General features: G+C 35.1%; 1 protein-coding gene across 2 annotated transcripts in view; it reads right to left on the reverse strand.

Moving 5' to 3' along the window:
* The window catches only part of LOC121967455 (protein OSB2, chloroplastic-like), a 47,387-nt gene extending 23,882 nt beyond the window's left edge, over window positions 1-23,505 (reverse strand). For both annotated transcript variants that reach the window (XM_042517711.1, XM_042517718.1), the window contains exons 1-2: window positions 23,023-23,505; window positions 5,645-5,783 (exon numbers count right to left, since the gene is read on the reverse strand). In XM_042517711.1, coding sequence (XP_042373645.1) covers window positions 5,645-5,783; window positions 23,023-23,435 — 552 coding nt within the window. In that variant the 5' untranslated portion in view covers window positions 23,436-23,505. The remainder of the gene's footprint in view (window positions 1-5,644; window positions 5,784-23,022) is intronic.
* Window positions 23,506-26,812: the final 3,307 nt, after the last annotated feature.

Consider the following 26,812-nt stretch of genomic DNA (forward strand, 5'->3'; position numbering starts at 1 on the left):
CTAATTCGCCTAAAAACAACGTTAATTTACCAGAATAAATATAATCAACTATTTAGAAATTAAAATAACTTTTAAAAAAAAATTAAAACTTGAATTAAATTTAACTCTTAACTAAATTCTAATTCATCTATTACTCTCCCAACTAGGGAGAACTTGATTCCAATCTAGTTATCAATCAGTTGTTAAGCACACAGCAATTATTTCATCAAGTTTGTTAAGTATGTTTCTTCATTGCCTTTCCTTGGTTGATGTGGAAAATAGCAGTATTTCTTTCCCATTCTAATTTTTTTGAGGAATTGATCTTGACTTTGTTCTCCATATCGCTTGACCCTTTCAATGAGTAAGAAAACACATCTAAATGGGGAAATGCTCTCAATGGCTCTTATGTAAAAAGTTAATATGTAAAAGGCTCAAATGTCCTTAATAAATTAGTATATCCCATAGTTTGAAAGTTGAACTAATAGTTAAATAATTTAGTAAGTTAAATCAATAGGCATAAGAATTAATTTTTATTATAGTAAGAGATAGTGGATTGAAAGTAAATCTTTTCAAAAGAGACGCTTAGGCTAATGAATGTATGAAGTATGTTGAGATTAAATGATGAAAAATTTACCAATAAATGAGAAGAAAGACATAAGAAACAGAGAATAACATGCTTATTAAAGATAAAGATAGTTGGAAATGGTCTGAAATCATTGTAGGTCATTGGCTTTGAGTGAAAGGCAAGATGCAAAAGAGCAAAAGTTGCACGGGGAGGGAGATGGGTGAACAAAGAGTGTCAATGAGCTAAATAAGGGGAAATAGATTATTTTCTAATATTGAATGAACCAATAACTTGTAAAATATATTTTTTCTTGCAAGGCATTATTTGGGAATCTTTTAAAATCAAGTAATTAGACAAAAATTTTAAATATGTTAGGGTTTAATTGATTGAATCCACTTTTTTTAGTTGGCACCAAGTATCCAGCTTACGCCGACTAATCCTCCCCATGAAAATTTTCCACTAGTAACCAAGGTAAATCAGGAAGGACGCGCAGCAGGCGACCCATCAACCTAGTGTTCTTATGTCAACTGCCCATGAAGGAAAATTCATCCGTTAATTCACCAAAGTGACTTAATCCATAAATGTCTGAAAAATTGAGAAGGTGCCGCGAGGCCGATTGAATCTTCTTTTGGAGCAAAAGGTGATAACACTCACCTCAGGCAGATACTGGCCCTCGGCTAGATACAAGCAAGTAAATCACGCGGAGCATTTCTACTGTAACACAACGACCCTTTGCATAGGGGAGGTCAGACACCCAACGAAGCATTTTGCACATACAAAGAGTAATAATCATTAACATCATTCGAATCATTGGTCTAATTCCTATTAATTTCAAACTCATCTTCCATATAAAGGAAATTTAGGTTTTATGATTCTCACTTCTAAAATCTTTACGATCACATGTCATTTATGAAAGTTGGGGAATTTCCTCTTATCATGTCAATTATAAAATATCATTAAGTGATGATTCTTATAAAGAATCAATGTGAAAATTTAATGATAAAAACAACATCCAAGCATTTTCCCCATTAAGTAGCATAGGATATATAGATCCTCCTACGTCATTAGCTCTATCTCCTAATATATCTTCATCTACCTATACTTAAATGAATTTAATCCTGTTTTATTATTGTTAACCAAGTCTTCTTTGTCTCCCTCTTTCGTGATTAATGTGTGTCATTGTCTCACATCACCTAACTAAGATATTTATTAATTGTCTAACTACATGTCTATATCATTTTAATATTAACAATAAAAAATAATAACATAATGGTATTTTAGTGTTTTTTATAATGAATGATGATGTTCAAAATTTGTGTGAGAAACTAATTAAATGCACCAGAGCAACTAAATGAACAAAACACAATTTTCAAAGTGAATATGTTTTATGTTGGGATCATGTAAGTCAACTCCTATGTCAAAGTTGTCATCTAGTTTGTGTTATACTCAGTTGAGGAGATGAGTTGCACTTCCAACTCGACACAAGAAACAAGGAATAACATACTTATTAAAGATAAAGATAGTTGGAAATGGTCTGAAATCATTGTAGGCTATTGGCTTTGAGTGAAAATAAATATGTAAAAGAGCAAAAGTTGCACGGGAAGAGAGATGAGTGAACAAGGTGTGTCAATGGGCTAAATAAGGGGAAATTGATTATTTTCTAATATTGAATGATCCAATAACTTGTAAAATATATTTTTTCTTACAAGTCATTATGGGAATCTAAGTAATTAGACAAAAAAAATTAAATATATTAGGGGTTAAATTAATTGAATCCTCTTTTTTTTAGTTAGCACCAAGTATTTAGCTTACACCAACTAATTCTGGGATGACCAACCCGGCCAAGGTCATCAGGGTAAATCGGAAAGTACTCGCGGTGGACGGCCCGTCAACCCAGCATTCTTAGGTCAACCTCCCATTAAGAATAATTCATCCGTCAAATCACTAAAGCGACTTGATCCTTAGATGTCTAGGAAACTAAAAAGGCGCTCTACCCCTGCACCATTGCCCAGGGGCGATTGAATCCTCTTTTTAGAGCAAAAAGTGATAACGCTCACCTCAGGTGGCTAATATCGTTGGCTCCAGCTCGTTGGCTCCAACTCGTTAGCCTCCAGCTAGATACATCCAAGTAAATCACGGGGGCATTTTTCCCCTAGCATAGCGGCCTTTGCATGGGGAGGTCAGGCACCCAACGAGACATTTCGCACCCACTGACCTTCAGGAATTGACCTCAAGACCTATTGGAGCAACCACCCAGTAGCCCTACCAACTTGTGGAGGTGCAATTGAATTCTCTTTGTGGCAAAAGGCGATTTGCTCGCCCCCAGCAACCCTGCCAACCCATCCCTAGGCCAACACGGAGGAGGCAAATTACGAATGGCTACTAACCATTAGTACAAGTGGCCAAGGCATGGGGGAGGGCATGCTCGGACTCACCGAGTTTTGAATCCAAGACCTCATGTGGCAACACTCTATGCCTCAACTACCGCCCCGCCCTGAGGGGACACGATTGAATCCTCTTTGAACATATGGTAAGGTGACTTGACAAGTTTGTGTTTATTTATAAATATGCACACACAAAGTAATAATCATTAACATCATTTAAATTGTAGGTTATGATTCTTATAAAGAAACATGTGAAAAATTAACGATAAAAACAACATCAGCTCTTATCTCAATTAAATAATATAAATCCTCTACGTAATTGAGCTCTATCTCCTCTAATATCGTATTTATACTTAAATAAATTTAATCATGTTTTATTATTGCTAACCAAGTCTTCTTTGTCTCCCTCTTTCGTGATTAATGTGTGTCATGGTCTCACATCAGCTAACTAAGATATTTATTAGTTGTCTAACTATATGTCTATACCATTTTAATATTAACAATAAAAAATAATCAGATAACAATAAGAAATAGTAACATAATGGTATTTTAGTGTTTTTTAAAATGAATGATGATGTTCAAAATTTGTGTGAGAAACTAATTAAATGCACTTGAGAAACTAAATGAACAAAACACAATTTTCAAAGTGAATATGTTTTATGTTGGGATCATGTAAGTCAACCCCTATATCAAAGTTGCCATCTAGTTTGTGTTATACTTAGTTGATGAGATGAGTTGCACTTCCAACTCTCCCTCTAGCAATTTGTAAATGTCTTTTGCAATAAACATTGTAGTGAATCTTACCTTATATTAGTCCTCACATAAATGGTGGGGCCCTCAACTTGATTTCCTTTTTTATAAACAAAACTCAAGAATAAACTTTTTTAACTATCACTATTTTTCTTTTAAAAAAAAAAGGTTGGATTTAACTGAATTGGATTTGGATTTCAAATTCAATTTCCACATACATACAAGAATACATTGCTTTGCCCAAACTCAACAGTTGAACAATGATGTTGCACATCGAGCAATAGATGTTGGTTCATGGCACTAAAGGGTGGGTGAGTCACTACTCAAGGAAGCAGCTCTCAGGACGATATAGGTGGCATATGGGAAGTCATGGCATCAGAGAGCAAAGTTGAGGAAGAAAACGCATTAGCATTATAAATTAAAGGTTAAACAATACAATTTAGCACAAAAAAATGAAACGTAGGCTAAAGATTAAGAGAAAGTGATGAACTTAGAAGCGACATTGAGAAAAGTGATGATGTTGAAATACAACTATAGCATAGGAGGCATCACTGAGAGGGATGACAACACAAGAAGACACTGCTAGGAGCTTGTAAAAACACAAGATGGCATTGTTGGAAGCAACAATGTGGTACGGTATCACCCAGTGCAATAACAAGGGACAACATGGCTAGGAGCATGACAACACAGGACAACATCACTAGGAGTGACAGGGACATGGGAAGGCAAAATTGGGAGTGGCAACAACGTCACCGAGATATGGTGTGGAGATGGTCAATTGATAAGGAGGCGACCTAGCATCAAGTAGAGACAAAGACAAAGATGTGAATAATGACAATAAATGATGAGTGGACATGGGCCACAAAGGGTGGGCATGTGAATAAGAGAAGAATGTGAGAGGAAGTAAAGAAGTGTGCCACCAAGCTTCATCTCTAATACCAATTGATACAACACCAATTTTTCATAATGAATTTCACCAAATAGAGAACTTTATTAAGTGAAAGAGAAAGAGAGAGAGAGATTGGATCTTTTTAACCATTGCACCACAACTAAGACCGAAAAATAAAATAAAGCAAAATGGGTAACAAATACCAACATATGTAAAAGACTTGAACAAGTGCAATTTAAGAATACAAAATCTTACCAAAGGAGAAATTAACCCAATTACAAAAAACTCTCATTTGGAATGAGAGAATGCATAACTACTCACTAAACTCTAACCAAATTAAGAAACATTTCAAACCAAACTAAAAGATACCAAAGTTTTAACACCTAACATGAGAATTACCAAAGTCAACTATCATTCAAAATTTAAAAGATAAATTAATTCCAAAGTTGCATAGGAAATATATATCTAATTAGATTGGTATTTAAGATAATTTAAATAAGCATATAATGAATTTTTTATTAATAACAAAATTTGTATAACACAACTGAAACTAAAGTAAAGAATGAGCAAACATATATTATAACGAATTGGGTCACCATGCTAATTAAGATGGCATGTTGTTATTTATGCTCTAAATCTGGAATACCAATTTCAGCATAAATTACTTCTAGGCATTTTCACTTGTCTGAAGATTGAGTTATTAATTATAGATGCACTGCAATCACAATTTATTTGGGCAAACTCTAGTAGAGGGAGATCCTACTTATTTGACTTCTTTATCCATATTAGACTTATTCATTACTACAGAGTATAGAATCTCCATGGAAATTTCAAAAAAGACTAATCAAAGAGAAAAAGGAATAGACAGTAACAATTATGCCAAATAAGAAATAGATAAATCTAACTCTCTAATATTGTGCTTTTTCAGCTGTACTTTGTGGACATAGGCAATCATCAATTCAAAGGCTAGAGCAACTTCATTGTAACATCAATAGAAAATAATCCATGATGGATAAGCATAAAATCAAATCCATATATGCAATATATATATATATATAGGATGAGAATATCTTCTACCTGAATGTTAGTGCAAGAAACTTCTTGTGCAACAGATGGAGATTCTCCACTTAATTGACCGGTCACATAAATGAGATCATTTTCCTTCAAGTGACAGGCAGCAATTTGTGCCAAATCACCGTGAAAAATTACTGAGATCCTGATAACACAAAGGAATACAAACAAGGATCAACAATGACATTGGTTCATTCTACATCAACATTAAAATTTTGATCATTTACCAAATTTTTTCCTTACTTTTGAAACAACCAAATCGAACATGTATATTTTTCAGTTCAGAATTTGTTGATAATCATCATCTTGTCTAAAATACCAAAGTGACACGGGGATTAGGAATCATGTGTTCGTGAACAAGCTTGGCGGCTTGATAAAGCTTGTTTAAGTTCATGCAAAAGAATATATTAAATAAACAAGCTTAAACACTGTAAACTTGATTCATTAACTTTCATTAACAAAATTCATAAACAATTTATGAATACTTATTTGTTAAATTGTGTAATAATTTAATTGTAAATTTATTGTTTAAAGGTAAACTCGGCTCCTTTACACCCAGTAGGGATTGATCTGTAATTGTGTAATATTTAATTGTAAATTTATTGTTTAAAGGTAAACTCGGCTCATTTACATCCCAATAGGGATTGATCAATCACAACTGTCACAAGAACTTGGTATTTTGGTATTAGTCAAATTTGCATGATTTGACCTATCTAATTAAAATTGGTCAAACAAAGAAATATAAAAATGACAAATATATTTAAAAAAACTTAAATATAATTTTTAACCAAATATAATTTGTATGATATGGCCCAGAATGAGATTTTAAACCTTGTTATGAAGCAATATTTTGCATATGGTCAAGAAATAAAGTGGTATTATCTAAGAGAGTGAGATGCAAGAGAACAAACTTGTGAAATATACTTTTATAGCCCCAATAGGTGATAAGATGTGAGAAAAAAGCCTCGAATGGTATGAACATGTTCAAAATTGACCAATAAGCTTGCAACAAATTGATCCATTGGTTTTTTTTCTCTCCAATTATGGAGACTTTCAAATATTTGAAACTAGGAGTACTTTGATCTTACGAAGCAATCTTGAAGCAGGGAAGAGGATTTCCATAGTTGCAAACTTTATTCTAGTTAAGTAAAAGCATCCAATTTCCAGGCATATCTCATGATGATCTTACCCAACAACACGAGGCATTATTAATCAAGCTAAGCTATATTTCACTGGAATCATGAACTTTCAACTTGCACTCATAGAGCTTGTAATAAGCTCTCTCCATCACTCCCTCACTGATTCAACTAGACCTTTTCCCTTTTCTTTAATCCCATGAATTGATCAATATTCAAAGAAAGGACAGGGAGAAGGGGAAAAATGAGTGATTATTTTAAGAGCGAAATGTGTACTCATAGTCAAATCAACAAGAAAGGTCACTCCCTGCCATACCCTATGCCTTTTATTGCAACCGCTTACTTCAAGAAGGAAAGGAGCCATAAGGACACCATTGCCTGTTACATTTAGCAATGATCTATAGTACGTCCAATTCAATTTGAACCTAATTCTCATTCTTGGGCTGACATTTATTCTTGATTATAAAAATCTGACTATAGGGAGAATGAAGTAGAAATAGAGTAACAGTGGAATAGCGCACTTTAGTAGAATGAAAACGGATATGGAAATGTCAAGTGAAAGCAGCTTTCTCTTATCTAATACATAAGAGCTATTACTACTAAAACCCATGAGATCTCTTTCTTCTATAGTTAGATGAATATTTTGGAATTAAATGTACAAGGAACAGAGAGAATCTAAACAATACTCTAATTAATTTAATAAAATATATGTTAATTGATCTAAATGTTATAATCCCCGACATAAAAACAAAAAAGATATAAAAAATGAATGAATTATAGAGTCATTAAACTAATGAATTGTAACATGAAATTTTAAAAAAGAGTGATAGAAAAAAGACTAAGGAGATCATAATGATCGAAAATCAATTTGGATTCACGTCTATAAGGTCAACAATAGAAGTTATCCATCTTCTTAGATAATTAATTGAAAAAGTATGGGAAAAGAGACAAGACTTACCTATGATATTCGTCGACCTTATTAAAAAGTTTTAAATATAAGAAAAATAAAAGAATTGAGAGCATAGAAGTAGAATGATTAAAATAGAGAACATCAAGTATTCTTTATGATCATGGAGGAAATTCTACAAAACGACAATTAGACAAGGCTTGCTTAGGGAAGTATGAAGGATATTCGACTTTGAGAGCACACGGGGCATTGGACCCTGCCTCGTGAGGGAGTAGTTAGGAGACAAAGCGTGGGACTACTCAAAACCCCCATTTGTTTGAGTATCATATTCAGGTCATTAAAAACTAGTCCATGTATGCTCGTGTCTGGCCTCTATAACAGGCAAGTGGTCGGGGGTAATATCACCGAGTATCATGAATCCCCCCAGCCAAAGGAGCAAAGTCAAACGAAGTTAAACTTTCAGAGTCTCAATCGAGCTCAACAGGTGTTTGGACAGATTGGCATTTGATGCGATAAGGAGAAATAGATTGGATCTAATTCTACTTCTTGGGCATCGATCCGCCTTACTTGAATTTAAGACACCTCAAATGATGATATTCCATGATTTCACATATGTAGACCTGGCCATGGTTCGGAACCGACTGTTCGATGGTTCAGAACCGTCGATTCGACGATTGTCGACCCTTAACCTTAACCGCCCAAAATGGTTACGATTCACAGTTCGAAACCGCCGATTCATGGTTCGGAACTGTTGGTTCACGATTCACCATGGTTCAAGATTATTATATTAAAAAAATTAAAAATTATTTTAAAAAAAGGATTGTACTTTTTTAAGTTGTCTACGTATCCCCTTAGGGTATAGGAGAATCAAAGCCCACGTAGTTCTTTTACATTTTTACACTTTTACATTGTCACTCACTTCCATTTCCCGTTCCTGTTGTATTCGTTCCTTCAGTATCAAAATCTTCAATTTCGTCATCTGAAAGTTGCATTCCTTGGATTCTTTTCTTGGCTCTGGTTCAATCGTCCCGTAATGCTTATGCTTCCAATGAGTCGGGAGATAAAATTGATCGTCGTCCATCTAATATGTTGCCATCGACACTAAACGTCTGCTCCATCGCAACTGTTGACACTGGACAAGCTAAAATTTTTTTGGCGATCACGGAGAGGACGAAAAAACTTTGAATTTCTGGGACCACCAGTTTAAGATATTGAAATTTTCACTATCTGTTTCATTAAAATCAAAAGAAATTGTAAAATAATTCTCAAGTTCCTGTCTGGAACTTGAGTATCCTCGTGGACGTTTCATCCGTTCTTTTAATAAAAGTTGTGTTTTTGTAAGTTTTAAATTACTACTAGCAATTTGTTGCATTTCAAAAATATTAATTTGTGTTTCATATTTTGCATAATATTGATTATAAATATCATATAAATAAATTCTAACATTATATATAATATTAATTGGAGAAGAAGAATCTTTAATTGGAATTAAAACATCATAATATAAAGTTAACATTTCTTGTAAAACTTCTAATTTAAATCTAGGATATAGAGCAAATGCAATTAAATAAATTTCAGGAATAAAATTAAAATATTTTTCTCATTTAGTTTTCATAGCTAAGATGCAAGAAGATAAAGATTCATTATTAATATGTTCATTTAAAACTAATACTATATTAAAAAATTTCTAAAACTAATTGAACAATCGGATAATAAACACTGGCAAGTTGTTCAGTTGCATCATTAAATACTTTTAAAATTTCACAAATACTACTACAAATATTCCATTGTTGTGAAAATAAATATATATTAGTATAAGTATTTTGTGCAAAAAATAAAAATAATAATTCTTAATATTAAAATGAATCTGGTAATAATTGGTATGTTGAATTCCAATGAATTGGTACATCACGTAGAAATTTTTTAGATCTCATTCCATTAGTTTTACAAAACATACTTAATTGTTTCATTATAAATAGATGAGACCATAAATAAAAAATTACAATTCTAATTGGTTTAATATAATTTTTTAAAATTTTTAATCCATCTTGAACACATAAATTTAAAACATGACATACATAACGAATAACTACCAATAATAGGTTGACAAACAAATTTTAGATCATCTATACAAGCGGTATTCAAACTAGCATTATCTAATGATATTAAAAATATTTTATGAGTTAATACATATTGTTCTAAAATTAAACATAATAATTGTGCGATGTTATGAGTATTATGTGATTCATCAAAAACTCTATAAGTTAACAATCTTTTTTTGGAGATCCAAGAGTTATCGATCCAATGGCAAGTCACATTTATATACGAATGTGTTTGCTAATGATCACTCTAAATATCGGAACATAAAGAAACTTTATTATCTAATTTACTAAATTCATCAATTAGATTCTTTTTTCCTTATTTTACTATTTTTTTAATTGTATGAGTAAGTGTAGTCCTAGGAACACGTTTAGCACATGGATTAAGAGATTCTTTACAAAAATCTTCAAATGTGCATTTAGATCCAAAATTAAAAGAAAGATGTTTTACGGAAACAAATTTAGATAATGATTCTCTTAATTTATTATCCGAAAAAATAAACCGAAATCAGTACTACCGTTAGTTGAAAAAATCTTAATAATTGTGTTTAAGAACGGTCAAGTGCTTCATTCCTACATGTCGTTTCAACGATCCATAGTCCCCGTCGGCTTGGAATTTATAGAAAGCATTGCAGTGCTTACATTTTGCACACATTTCTCCCGACGAAAAAGTGACCTCGAAATGTTTTGTGAAAATAGAACTTTAGAGGAGGAATTTCCCGAACCTAAAAAGTAATTGCATCAGTTCTTCCTTGTATTTCAGGTATCGGATTCAGAAGGTGCTCGATCTTGGATTGTATGTTGGGGTCCTCCCGTGAATTCACTATTTCATTTCCCTTCCGAGCTCGAGATGATGCACCTCCACGACCTCCTTCCATTGTAATTGAAAATTGGAAATAAAAATGCGTAGAAATAAAGACGAAAACGTATAGAGAATATAAAATTGAGATTAAGAGTAGAGAAGATGTGTGTGAAAATAATGAAATGAGTTTTCTATTTATAGAGTTTGGATAGTAACGAACACTAAATCATAGTCATTGATCAAAAAACGGTCAAATGATCCTAATCGTTGAAAAAAATCCCCCACTCCTCTCTCAACGGCTAGGAACCGCCGGTTCGGTTCCAACGGCTAGGAACCGCCAATTCCAACAGCTAGGAACCACCGATTCCAACGGCTAGGAACCGCCGATTCCAACGGTAAAAAAAAACTGTTGAACAAGCGAGCCAAACCGACAGTCCGCCGATTTTGCACTTAAGGAGCCGGAACCGGCCCGGCAAGCTACCGGGCTGGTTTCGGTTCAACCCGGCGAACCAGGTCAACAGGCAGCCGGCCCGTTGACCAAGTTATGGGCCCGGGCCAGACCCAGCCCAAGGTCAGGTCTACACACATGTTGGATTGTGACCTAGGCAATGGCGGTTCGGCTTCTGCCACTAAAAACCCTTCGCACAATGCTAACTCCACAAGCACATCATCATGGTGGAATTAGGCGTGTTTCCCAAATTAGATCCTACCCCCTTTTTAGTTAGCTATTATGTTGCTTCACTCGCACTAATTTTGTCCCTCTAATCTAGCATGGCAACTCTATCTTCATCTGATTTTGCGAAGAATGCTCATATGCTCAGATTGGTAATGCTCGAGAGTAGGTATAAAGCCCAAGTTCTCATTGCCTTTTTTTTATTATCCTTGCACCCCCACCTACGTTTTCTCCTTTCTTCAACCGAACCTATAAGTCATCTCTCTCCTCTCTGTCTCATGGCTTCTAAGAACTTGGTCTCTCTGACAAAGGTGGGGGTTTTCAATATGAGCACTTGTCATCCTCCATACGACCAACTCATAACTTCATCTACCATAACGGAAACTATATCCTGAATGACACTCACTTAGCTTTCTTGAGCCCACGGATCGTCCCTATCTCGCACCCAACAATCCTCAATTTTCTTTGTGAGCCATTTCAAGGGTGGTCTCCGGTTACTTGCTCCCCCTTTTATAGTGACCTTTCCTCCTATCTTAACATCCCCTCAAACTAATTTGCCCCCAACTCATTCTATATTCTAGCTGAGACAACCATTATGTTCTGATACTTCAAGCTTCCTCTCTTCTACCGCCTTTTACTCATTATATCGACCAACAATAGTCGAGCATGTGTATTATATTTCACCACTAGGCCAGATTATCAATTCCTAGACGGCATGTTATCTTTCTCGTAAAGGGTGGAAGAGCTTATTATTTTACCTTTGAGCTTCTATTCCTTTTCAATTCCCCACAGCCTAGGTGGAAGAACTTCCACCCCTACCAAACTTAAAGATTGCCTAAGCCCTTTGTCCATTCCCTCTCATCATTGAGACCCTCCATGGAAGGGTGTTTGACGTAGCTCACCTTCTACGCAATCACATGTTGCATCACTTCAAGTTGAGCCCCATGGAGATCGAAATGAACTGCCCCTACGTATCCTTTATCCATCCATTACTTAGGTTTAAATTTTCTCCCCCTAGAAGGGGTAACCGACTGTTATGTTCTCACCGATTTCACTTTACTCTCTTCCCTTTCTCTCCTCTCATGCGAATGATATGTTTGTTTGAGCACTCATAGTTAAGAACGTTTCCAAGCTGAAGAGGAGAGCATCAGGAGAGACAAGCGAGACACCCGCTGTTTTTGCCTCACCGAGTCTTTGCAAGCTACCCCTTCATCCTAAGCAGGCCCCTTACCACTCTCCAAGAATCTCCCTACCCTCCTCTGCTTATAGCTTCGACCCAAGGTTGTCGGAACAACACCTAAGGTGGTCACCAACCCCCAAGTTGCTACGCCTTCCCCCGTCGAGCTCGAGCGCTCACCCAACTAGCCCTCATGAGGCAACTTTGTGCAACCCTTCCTCAAAGGAGATTAGTCATCCCTATATAGATAGTATTAACAATCCACTAGATATCCCTACAAGGAGCACCCCCGGTGAAGACAGCAAGGCCTTTCTCCCAAATGCGGCCATCCCCATATTGTCTGGGACAGTGCCCCTACGACAGTTAAAAATATCCGACGAGAAGAGCCTTACGGAAGAGCACCAATCTGCCCAAGTGATTCCCGCAATATCCTTCATGTATCTCTCCATGACATATTTGACTTCAACCTAGGTATCGGAGTAGTGGTCAAGAGAAGGATCTCTTATAAAGGATCTCATTAATGAGGGTGAAGCATTGAGCCCTCCCCTGAATGCGAGAAGCCCTTCTTGGGTCAATCAAGCAAGACAACTCCTATAGATAAGATAACAACTTAGATCGCCAATTGATCCTTATGGGAAGTTCCACCTAGGAGATTAACTATTCATGGACGGTGGTCCCTTGAGAAGACTAATTCCCCAAAACACTTGCCATCTTGGTCAAGTGTTTCGACCGAGCATTTTCCTCCCAAGGGATTTGTCATACCATAAGCTCCATAAGTCCTTTGTCCTCCTTGGCCTACTCATACGCTTAGATGTATCTCTACATTCTCTCATCTCAGACTAGAAAAAGTTTGTTGCCTTGGCATATTACCAACTGAGAATCAATGTGGATTATGAAGCAGGTAACTCCTATGTTCTTGGCCACTTACAACTCTATCAGGAGGGCTTCATACTCAGTCTCATTATTATAGATCTAGAAGGATAAGCAGACTATCAACTTTATCTCGTTCCTAAGTGGGGAGATTAGAATTACCTGTCTCAACCAAGAAGACAGCTTGGATCTTGGTCATTGTCGACAAATATTATATGTCATACTTGTTGAGCTTTATTATTCGTTTCACTATTCGCCCAAAATACTCTAGGTGGGTGAGGATCCTAGTCATGCAATTGTTGGTCAGCACCATGATGGGATGCGACAAAAAATTAGGACATAGTTGCCTTGTCATGATCACTAGTGTCAGGGTCAATTTTTTCAAATTGGTATATCTTATTTCGACACCCTTCAATAGGTGTGACTGATATAATATATAAGCTTTTGGGCCACCCCTTCTTGTCGGATGAGAACTAAGCTGAGTCTCCTTCAGTGGTTGTCACCCACAACCACTCCCCCGACAAAGGCTTTGGGAGGATCAAAAGGTTGGCTAAATTCTATTTCAGCTACTTGAAAGCTTCGCTTGCATCTCTCATCCCATTGGAATCTAGTAGCCTTCCGTAACGTTTTGAAGAAAGGTAGGCTGCAATTGACCAATTGAGAGATGAATTAGGATACAGCGGTTATCCGCACCATCAAGCGTTGGCTTTCCTTCGAAGTTCTAGGAGAGGACATGTCCTAAATGGTTCATATCTTCTCTGGGTTAGTCTCAATTCCCCTCTTTGTGGCCATATATCGCAAGAAATTGGCTCTCCAGTTTATGAAAACACACTTGCAGAGATTCAACTTTAAGTCATGCTTTCGGAGGGTCAGAAAGGTCTCTTCCAAGTTCAACACTAGTCTATGTCATTTATGTATACCTCTATATTCCTCCTTATCACTCCGTTGAACACCTTGTTCATCAGTTTTTGATAAATATCCCCACATTCTTGAGACCAAAGGGTAGGAACTGTAGCAAAATATCTCATTCGATGCGATGAAAGCAACCTTATCTTGGTCCTCCTAAGCTAAGGGTATTTGGTGATATCCTTGATATGTATCCATTGTGCACCCCGCAATTAAATCTATCAGTTGATCATCCTTTAAGATAATAGATTCCTTAGGGTATACATGGTTAAGGTCTCGAAAGTCAATACACATCCTCCATTATCTCAAGGGTTTAGGGACCAATACGACACTAGATGGCAAGGAATTGTACCTCATGGATATGACCGACCTTACATAACTTTTCCAATTTAGTATGTATGATTTTATCAGGGCTGAAGTATCGCTTCTATTTCACCAATCAAACTTCTAGTGAGATGATGAGGCGGTGCTCCATTAGTTGTGGGGAGACTCCGATCAAGTCTCGGGTGTCCTAAGCGAAGATGTCATGATTTCGAATAAGACATGAGGTCAACTCCTTCATGTTTGGGTCCAAGTCAGCGACTATATAGGTGGTTTTCCCTAAGTCATCTAGAGTTATTTTCACCAACTCAGGTCCGTCCTCTACAAATGTTCTCATAATAGGTACACTCGATCACCATCATATTGTATCGCCCGACTTCATCAACTCCTCTTGCACACTTTTGGCTGGCCCACACGATCTCCACATAATACTTCTAGGAGGTGGCTTCCCTAAACTTCTCCTACCTTCAACTCACAAGGAAAAAAAATAAGTAGAGACCACCACCATAAACGTGCCCAACATGGGGCATCCCAATATCACATTATAAGCTAAAAGAGCATCCACTATCACGAACAGAACTATGATCATTCTCCGTAGGGGTTGCTCCCCCATTAACAGAGGCAAATAAATATTCCCGAATGATTGTACCATCCTAAAAGGTTGAATAAGGCAATAGCTATGGGGTATAGTTATGCCTCCCCTAATTACATTTGATTGAAAGCTTGTTCGATTAGGACATTCACCGAGCTTTCGAAATCAACTAAGATCCTAACAATGTTGTAATTGGTTATGGTGGCCCAAATGACCATGACATTATTGCGAGGAGCCACCACACCCTTTAAATCGTTTGGACCGAACCTAAAAAACGAGCATGTCTACTCCCTCGGGCCTTGGAGAAGGCACTAATTAGTATTTCTGAAATGGTTGAAGGGAATTCCGACACAACCTTGGTAAAACACTAGATATATTCCCATAGGGTCTTCATATTAAATATATTTAGGGTCATTTTTTTGGTATTTATTGCAGTCGGTAAAATGTTACAAGGATACTGAGCATAAATCATCGATGTATCAGATGGTACCCACCTTTACGGTGTTGAACCATGACTGTGCCAACCCCCCACTAAACTTGCTAGAAAAATTTGGCACGTCACCGCATTAGTGTACTGATGGAGTGTCGCATTGTTAAATCAACATAAGTGGTCCATCGGGTCGGAGGATCCATTATATTCCCCGACCTAGGGGTGAAAGTGAGCCAAGAACCCGTCTGGGATATCGGACGAAAAAGGGGTAGGCTTTCAAGAAGTCCCCTTCCTAACCTTCTCCCTCCTCACACAACTTCATGAGCCACCCTAGGGTTCGAATGGGATGGCTTGTCAGGTAGTCAAGGCTTGCTTAGGGAAGTACAAAGGATATTCGGCTCTAGGAGTACTCAGGGCATTGAGCCCCTACCTCCCTGAGGGAGTAGCCAAGGAGGCCGATTATAGGACTACTTGATAACCCTACTTGTGAGTATCAAGTAGTTGGATTGCTAGATACTCATCCATATATGTTCGTGTCTAGCCTATGTGGTTGGAATATTGCTGGGGCAATACCCTTAGATATCAGAATGGCAACTAGAAAGTAGCAAATAGCAACGAGAATGCCCTTCTACATTGAACATTGAAGGTTTTTCAAGAGTCAAAGATATCATCACTTGGATCTTGAGAATAATGTTACACCCCATATACTGGATCTTGAGAATGACATTATGCCCCGCATACAAGAAGGCGATGACTCCTAGCGCATTGAGAAAGTTAAAGAAAACTCCTAAATTAGTTGTAGCCTTATAGCTAAAGTCAACATCCGGAAATCAGTGCCTCCTATGTTTACTAACGTAATTCAAGCAATGGTTAACTGAGGGACATAACTACGACAGGAAAGGAGATTCATGAGATGAAATTAAAGTTGGAAAATAAGCAAGCACAAATCAGAGGCAAAGTTCATGATAGAGTAGGAAGCTTGATATTGTTGTAATTAGGGGAAACAACTTCATGGAATTTCTACAATGACTTGTTGCATACTGCAGATGGAGTTTTTTTACCAAAAGAAATTTGCTTAATCTCAACTCTATGAACAATGTATGCACGAACCTAGGAACAAAATCCATTCTTTGCTAAAAGGATATGTTTCTAAAGAGGCGAACTACTAGTAATAATTCTTGCCATATGATGTGAACCCATATAAATGCCTTCAAATTTAATTTCCTTCTGGTTTAACTCCATGCTATTGCAAATCATGTAAATTATCCATTTCAACAAGTTAAAGAAATAGAAAAGCTTCACCTTTGTCCCTCAATTATATTGTTCTTCCAATTATGTTAGACAATACGCTCATAGTTGTCAAAAGCGTAAGGCGCAAAAAAATACTCAAGGGACTTGGAGCTTAAAGTGCAAAGTGCACTTAGCAAAGCGCGGGCTTTACGAAAAAAAATGTAATAAACAAAAGGACTATTATATATATATATTAAAAGTCTTTGAAAATGTCTTTGAAAATCCAAATAACCATAAATAAAATATTATTCAAAAAATTAAAAATAAATCAAAAGTCTTTAAAAATGTGATAGATGAAATATCAAATATCAAAATAATATTTTCTTCATCCTCATTGTCCAAATCTACGTCATCAGCTCCATCGCTTGATTTGAATCCATTAGTTTCTTTTTCTTCAGTTCTATCATCAAGGTTAATTTCTTCTTCATCTACGAGACTATTTGAGTTGAAAATTACTTTTTTTTTCGAAGTAGGTGATGATGCTCCTTTGAAGAAGATGCATTTCGAGATCGAAAGTCATATGCACTTTCACCAACCCTAGATGCTCGTGCTACATCACTCCAATACAAATCTTCACCTTCATAGACAAAATCATTATCATCCAATTTTCCCAACAACCATTCATTACTATTATCTATCTCTGACAAAGTAATAGGATCAATCTTATTTCGTAAATCATATCTTCACATCAAAGCTCTGTTGTACTTAATATATACTAAATCATTCAATCGTGTTGAGACAATCTATTTGTTTTCTTAGAATGCATCTACAAAAAAAAATAAAAAGTAAAAGGTTAAGTCTATAATATAAATTTTAATATGTATTAAAAAACTCCAACTTACATGTTCAGAAACACTCCAATTACACTCACAACCTAAAGAAGAGCATGTGAGGTTTAAAATCTTCATTGCAAATATTTTTAATTCAGGCATTGATGCACCACAAAAAGACCACCAATCAGCTTGAAATACAAAAACATATAAATTATAAGATTACCTTTATTATCATTCAATATTGATATTGCACAATATATTATTTACAAATTTACCTAGTGATTTTGAAGTACTTTGTCGAATAGCCATTGGCAAACCAAAAGGTCCTGATTTATTTTTTTTCCAATTGATTCTTGATCTTTTCTTATAAATTCTCACCTCTCACCAATCAAGATATGCACTTGTACAAACCCTGCATTACTTTTGTATCATTTTCTATGTCAGGTTTTGAGTAAAAACACTCTAGATTCAAGAAATATTCATAAAGGTCAATGGAGTTGAACGTTCCATCTTTTGTCGATGAATTCAAAAATACTACAATATTTCTCTTCATTAATGTTAAATGGCGTAGCAATAGCTTCTTTGGCCCTGTCGATTGACTTATAAATATAACTCATAGAAGACCTTTTTTCACCATCTACGAACCGCAATACTTTCAGCAATGAGCTGCCAACTTTTAATGCAAAAACCATATGTTTCCAAAAAGAAAGCATCAATATTATTTCTGCTACACATTTTCCAGCTTCTTTAGAAAATCGACTATGTGCCCACCTTTTAGATTAAACATCTTTATCAAATTTGCTTGTTGTATATGAAACCGCTTTAAAGTTCTTACAATGTCTCTCTGTCAAGTAAACTCTCCCATCATGCTGAATACTTGTGGTTTGTTGTAGATATAACCATTCACCATCAATGCTCGTTCATGCAATTTTCTGGCATAAGGAATTTTGAATATATCCTCGAACAATAAATCAAACAATGAGTCCAGTACAAGTGTGGAAATCGGTTTTCCAAAGGACAACTTGAAAAAACAAATAAATTTAATAAAAAAAGAATTAAAAATGTGATCCAATTATTAACTAAAGTAACAAAAATTTAAAATATTACCAGCGCTGACATTGCTGAACTATATTTTTGTCTCCAATATGATACACAAATTTAGAAAGTAACTCAAATATCTTGTTAGTTGTGTGAGAATAGCCTAAAGCACCCACTGATTCAACAAATATGCTTCCTCTGGGACTATTCACCAGAAAATTTAAAAGAGTCCTACCCTTTTTATCCGTCCATCCATCTGCCATGATTGTGCACCCAAACTTAGCATGATCTTCTTCATAGGATGAGAAGCAAGTTCGTATTTGCCAACTCCTTCAAATACTTAACCCTCACTTCATGATATGATGGAGGTTTCATCCCCGATCCAAATTGTCCAATAACTTCAATACAAGGCTCAAAAGAATCATATGTAATAGCATTGAAAGAAATTCTAGAATTATACATTCATCTTGCAAATTTCTCAATTGCAATATCTCTTAACTTCTTTTCATTTTCATCAAATTGTCCTTTTTTTGTTTCACAATTTTATCAACATCTTTTATAAAACGAAGATTAATAGGTCCAATTTGTTTACACTTTTTATATTGGACCGTAGGATGGATGCTTGGATCAGATATTGGTCGTTTCCCTTTCACATTAGTTTGATGATCATCTTCATGTTCATCCAAATCATCAATCTCATCAGAATGAGGAATTTCATCAATTTGATTCATCAAAGTACTCTCTTTTTTTTGCATGAACTCTCTAATTTCTTCTTTAACATTCTCAGGACATTTCGGACAAGTTTTCACATTTCTATTACCTCCAACTAAATATAGTTTATGTCGATAAATTTCGTCATTTGTTATTTACTATAAAAAAATACAACTGACAATATTTGAATTTTTAGGATCTGAACATGTTGTATAATTCCAAGCAATATCCTTTAGAATTAATGGAATTGTTGTATTTGACATAGTTAAGAATCAAAACCGCTAAAATCAATAATAATCAATCAATAAAAAAATATAGAACAGGAAAAAAAATTAATTATAGAATATAAATTATATGAATTAATTGAATTTATTAGAATTTTTTTATTTTAAATATTTTTATATATATTTAAATCTGATTTACTAATTATATGAATTAATAAATTTTAATAGAATTTTTTATTTTAAATATATTTTTTATATATTTAAATTTGATTTACTGATTTATATGAATTAATAAAACTTATTAGATTTTTAATTTTTAAATTTTAAATATATTTTTATATATTTAAATCTAAGTAATAAAATTTATCTGATTTTTTTATTTTAAATATATTTTTTATGTATTTAAATTTTAAATCCGATTTACTAATTTATTTGAATTAATAAAAAAATATATATATATTTTTATATATTTAAATGTGATTTATATAAATTAATCAGATTTTTAATATTTAAAATATATTTTTTATAAATTTTAAATCTGATTTATATTAATTAATAAAATTTATTTGATTTTTTTATTTTAAATATATTTTTATATATTTTATTCGGATAATTTAATTTGGCTTTATAAAACCTATTCGAAATACCTCATTTAAGTTAGGAGTTGTTTGATTTAATTAAATCTTTAAAAAAAATACATGCATTGTCAGACAACTCCGGCTGCGCAGAAAGCGTCCCGTGACGGCACGACGCATCCGGAGCCGCCGAAAGCGTCACAGGATGCGGAGACATTGGAAAAATCCTAATAAACAAAAATTAAGAGATACGAAGCACTTACCTTGAAGAGGCAAACAAAGAAGCACGATCAATAGCGACGAGAGGCCGGCGAAGAGGCAACAGTTTGAAGCATATGAAAATTTAAAGAGGTTTAAGGCTTTAAACTTATACAAAAAACAAAAAATAAAAAAATTGAACAAAAGAGGAAAGTTCTGCGCTTTGCGCAAAAGCGAACGCTTCACTTTTGCGTGAAGCGCAACAAAGCGAATGCTTCCTGAACCTCTTGTGCTTTCGAGTTTTCAGAAGCATGAAGCTTGCATCTCGCGCTTAAGCAAGCAAAGCAAGCGCTTTTGACAACAAAGAATACACCAGGAAAGTCCAAACCTCAAGCAACAATATTTGTACACAATTATAATGCTTTCTTTTCAAAATTACATCCTTACCCATGCAAATTGAAGGTCCTACTGTCAAATTTTTGCTCTTTCATCACTTGTAGTGAACAAGGAGACCATTTAAATTCATTTATAAGGGTATAATGGAAATCCACTACATCAAGTATCGAAAAGAAAACAATATTCTGGGAGGTTTCTCCTTCAAATAAATTAGGATGAAGAGAAGAATCACAAATCTTGAACCACTAAGGAACATATTTTTGAACTACCTGAGCAGGTAGGTTATAATTTACTAATGTCAGACTTGAAAGTCCATTATAGATTTTCAAATCTCCATCAATGGCATTTGCTGAAGTGGCATTTCCAACTGAAAGTGTGTTTGCCATGTGAGGATTTTTCTTCTGATCCATGTCAATCATGATTGGATTCTTTAAGCTGATATTGACTAAATGGTTCAACTTTTCATTCAAGATTGCTGAAAGAAGCATGTTCTACCAGGAACATTTGACAGAGTTGGAATTTTTTCCTTTTAAAGGAATATGATTGTTTGACTTGAACCCAGAATATCGTCTAGAATTTCCTCTACTACTTTTCCAAATCCCAATTCAAGAATCCTATCTACTTCATAAAAGATTATCCAGCATAATTTTGTGTTCAAATGATGATGTATTCTTTAGGTAATCTAGCAGATGCCCACGGGTAGCCATTAGAATGGATATTCCTTTGCGCAATCAAGCCTTTTCTTTTGCCCTGTTCTTTAAGCCTATAATATAACCTGGAACTATCCAATGAAGATAATGCAGCAATTTCTGCAGAATTTCATAAACCTACATGCAAAGCTCTCTCATTGGTGCAAGTATCAAGGCATAGGTTCTGCCAGAGCACCGAATTTGAGGCTCATACATGAGAAGGAGATGGACAATTGGGGCAAGGTACACAATCATTTTGGCAGTTCTAGCATCCTCATTAAGAAGTGAATGCCAACCAAAGATTACAAGTGGAAATGCTTGTGAAAAAACTGCATGGGAACCTGAAACTCATTTTATCCTAGAGGTGTTGGCACAACGTAGCATGGAGGTGAAGATCATCGAAAGAATAGGCCTCCGATGGCTTGCAGCTTCTATTCTCCGCCTTCCATGTCACTGTTGCTCTTATTTTCCTTTGCTTTAGTTAGGATTTGCATATTTGGACCCAAAACCTCATCTTGTTCTTCCATAATAGGGGAGAAGGAGACTAGGGTTAGCGGTGCTTTAATTGTTGCGACATGAAAGATCGCTAGTGTTTGTTTTCATGTCATGTTAAAAATTGAAAATTGTATTATCTCTAAAACTTATCCAATATATAGGACCTTAATCCCTTTTATAAACTAATATCATGAAGTATCTTTCATAAAATAGTAGACTTTTTCAATAAAAACGCTACTCTATTATATCCCATAATTTATGGAATATTTTTAACCTAATTTTTTTTTGGATAAACATGATTACAAAATCATATTTTCTCACACCCCCTATGTTTCAAAGTTTTAATAAATACCACCTACCAACACAACTAGTGCATATTACTTCAAAAGGAAAACCATAAATTTGAATATCTCTTGTACTTCTTAGTACAAGTGTACCACTTAGCAAGGTCTCGAAAATCATTAATGTGGTCAACCCACCACTTAGTATATATGTGGTACATGGTGGCATATGCAACCAATATCAAAAAACCAAAAACAATACGTATACTGGTAAAAATAATTAACATATTTACAAGAAAATAAATAAATAAATTCATCTATCTCATAAATTCTTATCAACAGAAATGTCAAGTACACAATACAAAATACATTAGATATGGCAATTGATATTAACCAACAATATATGTAAATCAAATATATAAATAACATGAACATAAGAAATATCTTATATCCCTCACAAAATAAATGTTCATGTCAATTTAGTGCATCGCCATAAGCAAACACTTATGCATTGGACAAGCTATAGTCAATTTGTGGCCTTGTAAAGTGGTTTTTAAAAATCATGCTGCTAGTATATGGTCATTTTTTTTTTCTAAAGCATACGTCATCACTAAGCGAATTTCTAGGATGAATTTCAATCACGATGAGTCTAACATAACTATTGATACAAATCTTTAGTTTCTAGTGTAGAAAACACTTGTTCATAGTATTTCAAAAATGGAATGGCTAGAGCCACACCAAAGTCAACAAGAGCAAAATTTTATCATCAAGTCAAGGCGTCAAGTTTAGAAGCAAGCGCACCGGAATGAAAATAGCCCCTCGATCTTCTTAGAGGTAAGAACCGAGAAGGCGACACAGGATCCATTGTGTGACATCTGAAGCTGAACCGGCACACCGACGTAACCGACGAGGTGCACCTGGTTAAGAATCTGCGGTTGAAAGGGTATCTCCTTCGGGCGTGGCAGGTCCGACGACTTCTTGTAATTTTCCAGGGAGGGGGGAGCAGGCGCTTCGGTACCAGGCGAAGACGACAACCCAGGAGAGGACGCCTCAGGCTTAGGCTCGGTGATTGTATTGGAAGTGCGCTTCAGCGTCGAGGAAGAGAGAGATGCAAGCTGCTGGGTTGTGAAGGAGGAACCGAGAGAGAAAAACCATTTGGTGGAATTGCGGGAGTGGCGAGATAGCACTCCGGTGATGGCCCGGGAGATATTCATGAGTAACAGTGCAGCAAGCCAAGACTAAAACCCTACAAGCCACTTTTGGACAAGGGTATCCCGACGTGCGGCTGGTTTATACACGGCCCTTTGAGCCATGGCGCCTTCTCATCTTCATGGGGCTGGCATAGATCCAGACGTCCATATTTCCTTTATCGGACGGTTCAAAATGCATATACTAAACCGTGAGAGAGAACTGATTAATCATATATTAAGCAATTGGTTGGACCATTAAAAATTCCAAGCCGTCCCAACAACAGGCCTGAGAGAATATTTGCTTTTATATTTTTCTTAAACCAAGTCTATCAAAGAATTTTTCATTAGTGTTATTTATCTTTGCTATACCAGAATTTTTATTTTTTATCTAAACTAGTGTGACACACGCGTTGAACTCATACAATAATGACTACTGTAACAGATTTTTCTATACAAAAAATTATTTTAATTTAATATTATACTTGTCTTAGTAAAAAACTAAGAAAAGTATATTTTTTAACATCGTCAGCCTAAAATATTTATAGAAGTTTTTTTTATCATAGTGTTGTCAATTCTAAGATATTGGACTAAAGAGAACTATATTTTTTTTATATAAAACAACCAGAGAAAATTAATGATGAGAAAAATTCATAATAATACGCTGCAACTAAATCTCGAACTCTAGATCACTGATTGTTTCGCTTGTGGAATTACTAATAAACCTTGGAATTATTATTAATGTAAATAGAAAAAAGGACATTAACGTAAATACATTTTAGGCTTCACCAAAGTTAGTTAGTAAAGGGGGGAGATTTTTAATAAAATAGTAAGATGATGAGGTAATAATTTTTTTTCAATTTATTAATTTCATTCCAAATTTATGTCGATATAATCGACCTCAAAGCAAGGTTAATTAAATTTAAACTTGAGTTAAATTTTGATATTTGATTAATATATTTAATCATCAAGTGAAATATTAAGTAAGTCAAGATGGATCAAATATATGATATTGAAGAAGTTCAAATAGATTATAATTAACTAGACACTTGATAATTGAAAATTCAATAGGGAGTTGATAAGTAGGAATGATAATTTCCTGTAAACCTGATGGGGGATATAATATCTAATCCAAATGGAGAAGGGTATGGAGGGACTATCAATATCCGATATCCGTATATATATACATATACACACACATTTACTCATGTTACTGCGCTCGTACCTTTCTTTTTTGGTTGAAGTTTTGGTACGATCAGAATTCACTCTTATCGTATTAGATTGAGATGTGTGTCTCCCAAGTCAATTGAAGCTAATGCATTGGAGCGGAACAAAGAAGTATTATAATAATTATAACAGGTCCCCTAACCTTCCGAGTTAAGATGAATAAATAAAGTGCTCAAGAAGCAGACGGAAAAGGCAACGCCTAAACGCCATTCATATATATTGTATAGATTATTCAATTTGTATTGATTATTCCATTCCACCCACCATATTCTAAATCATTCCTTATGTGTCCTACTCTGGCCATGAATAGAGTCAGAAGTCAACTTCCCTTCCTCCCGTTATATTCTAAATCATTCATTATGCTTGGGCATGAATAGAGTCAGAAGTCAACCTCCCTTCCTCCCATTATATGATAAGCCATTGATCGGAGAACTGGGTTGAAGACAAGACTGACGTAACTAAAATCAAACTTCTTAGAAGGGCAAGGGCGAATGAGAAGTCAAAGGGTATGGCGCGCCAATGTATTCATAAGTGAGTGTAGTTGGTATGTGATCATCCACCACTTCCTAGACAAAGCCTTTCTAAGAAATCAGATATTTAACTTCTTATAATAAACTAGGTTTAACTACAGAGACCTCAATAGAAGCACAATATCGAAACATGAAATCGAAAAATAAAATCGATAAAAAAAATGATAACCTAAAATCGATAGCCTCTTGTGTTTGGTTTTTCAAGATTTATACAAAGAAGATGAATTAGTTATGATGAGGAAACAAATAACTAGTTATGCTTTTCTTAGTAGCTTATAGACATCTTGATCTTCTATTGTATTCCTCTCCTCCTCTTAGACGTCGTGTGGGCGACGATCTACCAAGATGAAATCCACCCAAGCTTCTTCCTTTGCTTCTAAGTTTCGGCCACCAACTAAACTCCAAGGGATGCTAGACAAGAGAGCTTCCTTCTCTTCTTCTTCTCCTTCAAGCAACCGACCACCAAGAGAAAACCAAGCTTGATGCTGCCGACCTCCAAGAAAGAAAACAAAAGGAGAAGAGAGAAGGAAGAGGGTCGGCCACCAAGGGAATAGAAGAGAGGAGTTTCAACCACAATAGAGAGGATGTAAGACTTAGGTTGTTCTCAATGAGACACCCTCTCCCTCTCTTTTATAATCCTTGGTGAATCTTAAAAAGGAAAGTTTTAAAACAAACAAATTAAAATTTCCTTTTATTCCTTTACATGGCTGGCCACCACTTGTGCATCAAACAAGGAAAGATTTTAAACAAAAAAATAAAATCTCTCTTTTAAAATCCCTTTTGTGGTTAGCTATAAAAGACATGTTTTATAAAATTAAAATCTTCTCTTTTAAATCCTTTTGTGGATGTCTATAAAAGAAAATATTTAAAATAAAACTCATTTTATATCATGGTTACAAAAAAGGAATGTTTAAAATTAAAATATTTCGTTTAAACATTATAGATAACTACAAATAAGGAAGGATTTCAAATCTCTTTTTTAATCCTTTGTAGAAAGTTATAAAAGGAAAGATTTTAAAATTTAAAACTCTACTTTAAAACCATGTGGAAAGCATCATAAAAGGAAAGTTTTTAACAAAATAAAAACTCCCTTTTATTTCCTTTTGTGATCGATCTAAAAAAGGAAAGTTTTATAATTAAAATCGTCCTTTTAAATCCTTTTAATGAATCTCTATAAAAGGAAAGATTTTACAAAAAAAAAAAAACTTCCTTTTCTATGTGTGGATGGTCGGCCGCTTGCTTGGGCACCAAGCAAGGTTTGGTCGGCCCTAACTTGGGCTCCAAGCTTGGCTTGGCCGGCCCCTTGCTTGGGCTCCAAGAAAGAATGTGGTCGGCCCTTAAGCTTGGTTAAGAAGCTGGGCTTTGGGTAGATATAAGGCTTTATAAATAAGAGGCTACAACAGGGATCGAGAGGAGGAATTGATTTTGGTCTCCCGATGAGCTTGAGCTTCCCATGTTCGTCCCGAACTGCTAGTCAGAGTCCTAGAGCCAATCATTTGATGATTGTATTATGGACTTGTTGTATCATATTCTTATATAAATAAAGGCATTTATTTTTTGTTATTATACTTACTTGTATTGGTGCCAAATAAACTAAGTATAATAGCGTCCTTGAGTAGAAGGTTCTTACCTATATCAATCGATTGG

The sequence above is a fragment of the Zingiber officinale genome, chromosome 1B, assembly GCF_018446385.1.
Source record: "Zingiber officinale cultivar Zhangliang chromosome 1B, Zo_v1.1, whole genome shotgun sequence".
Classification (NCBI taxonomy): domain Eukaryota; kingdom Viridiplantae; phylum Streptophyta; class Magnoliopsida; order Zingiberales; family Zingiberaceae; genus Zingiber; species Zingiber officinale.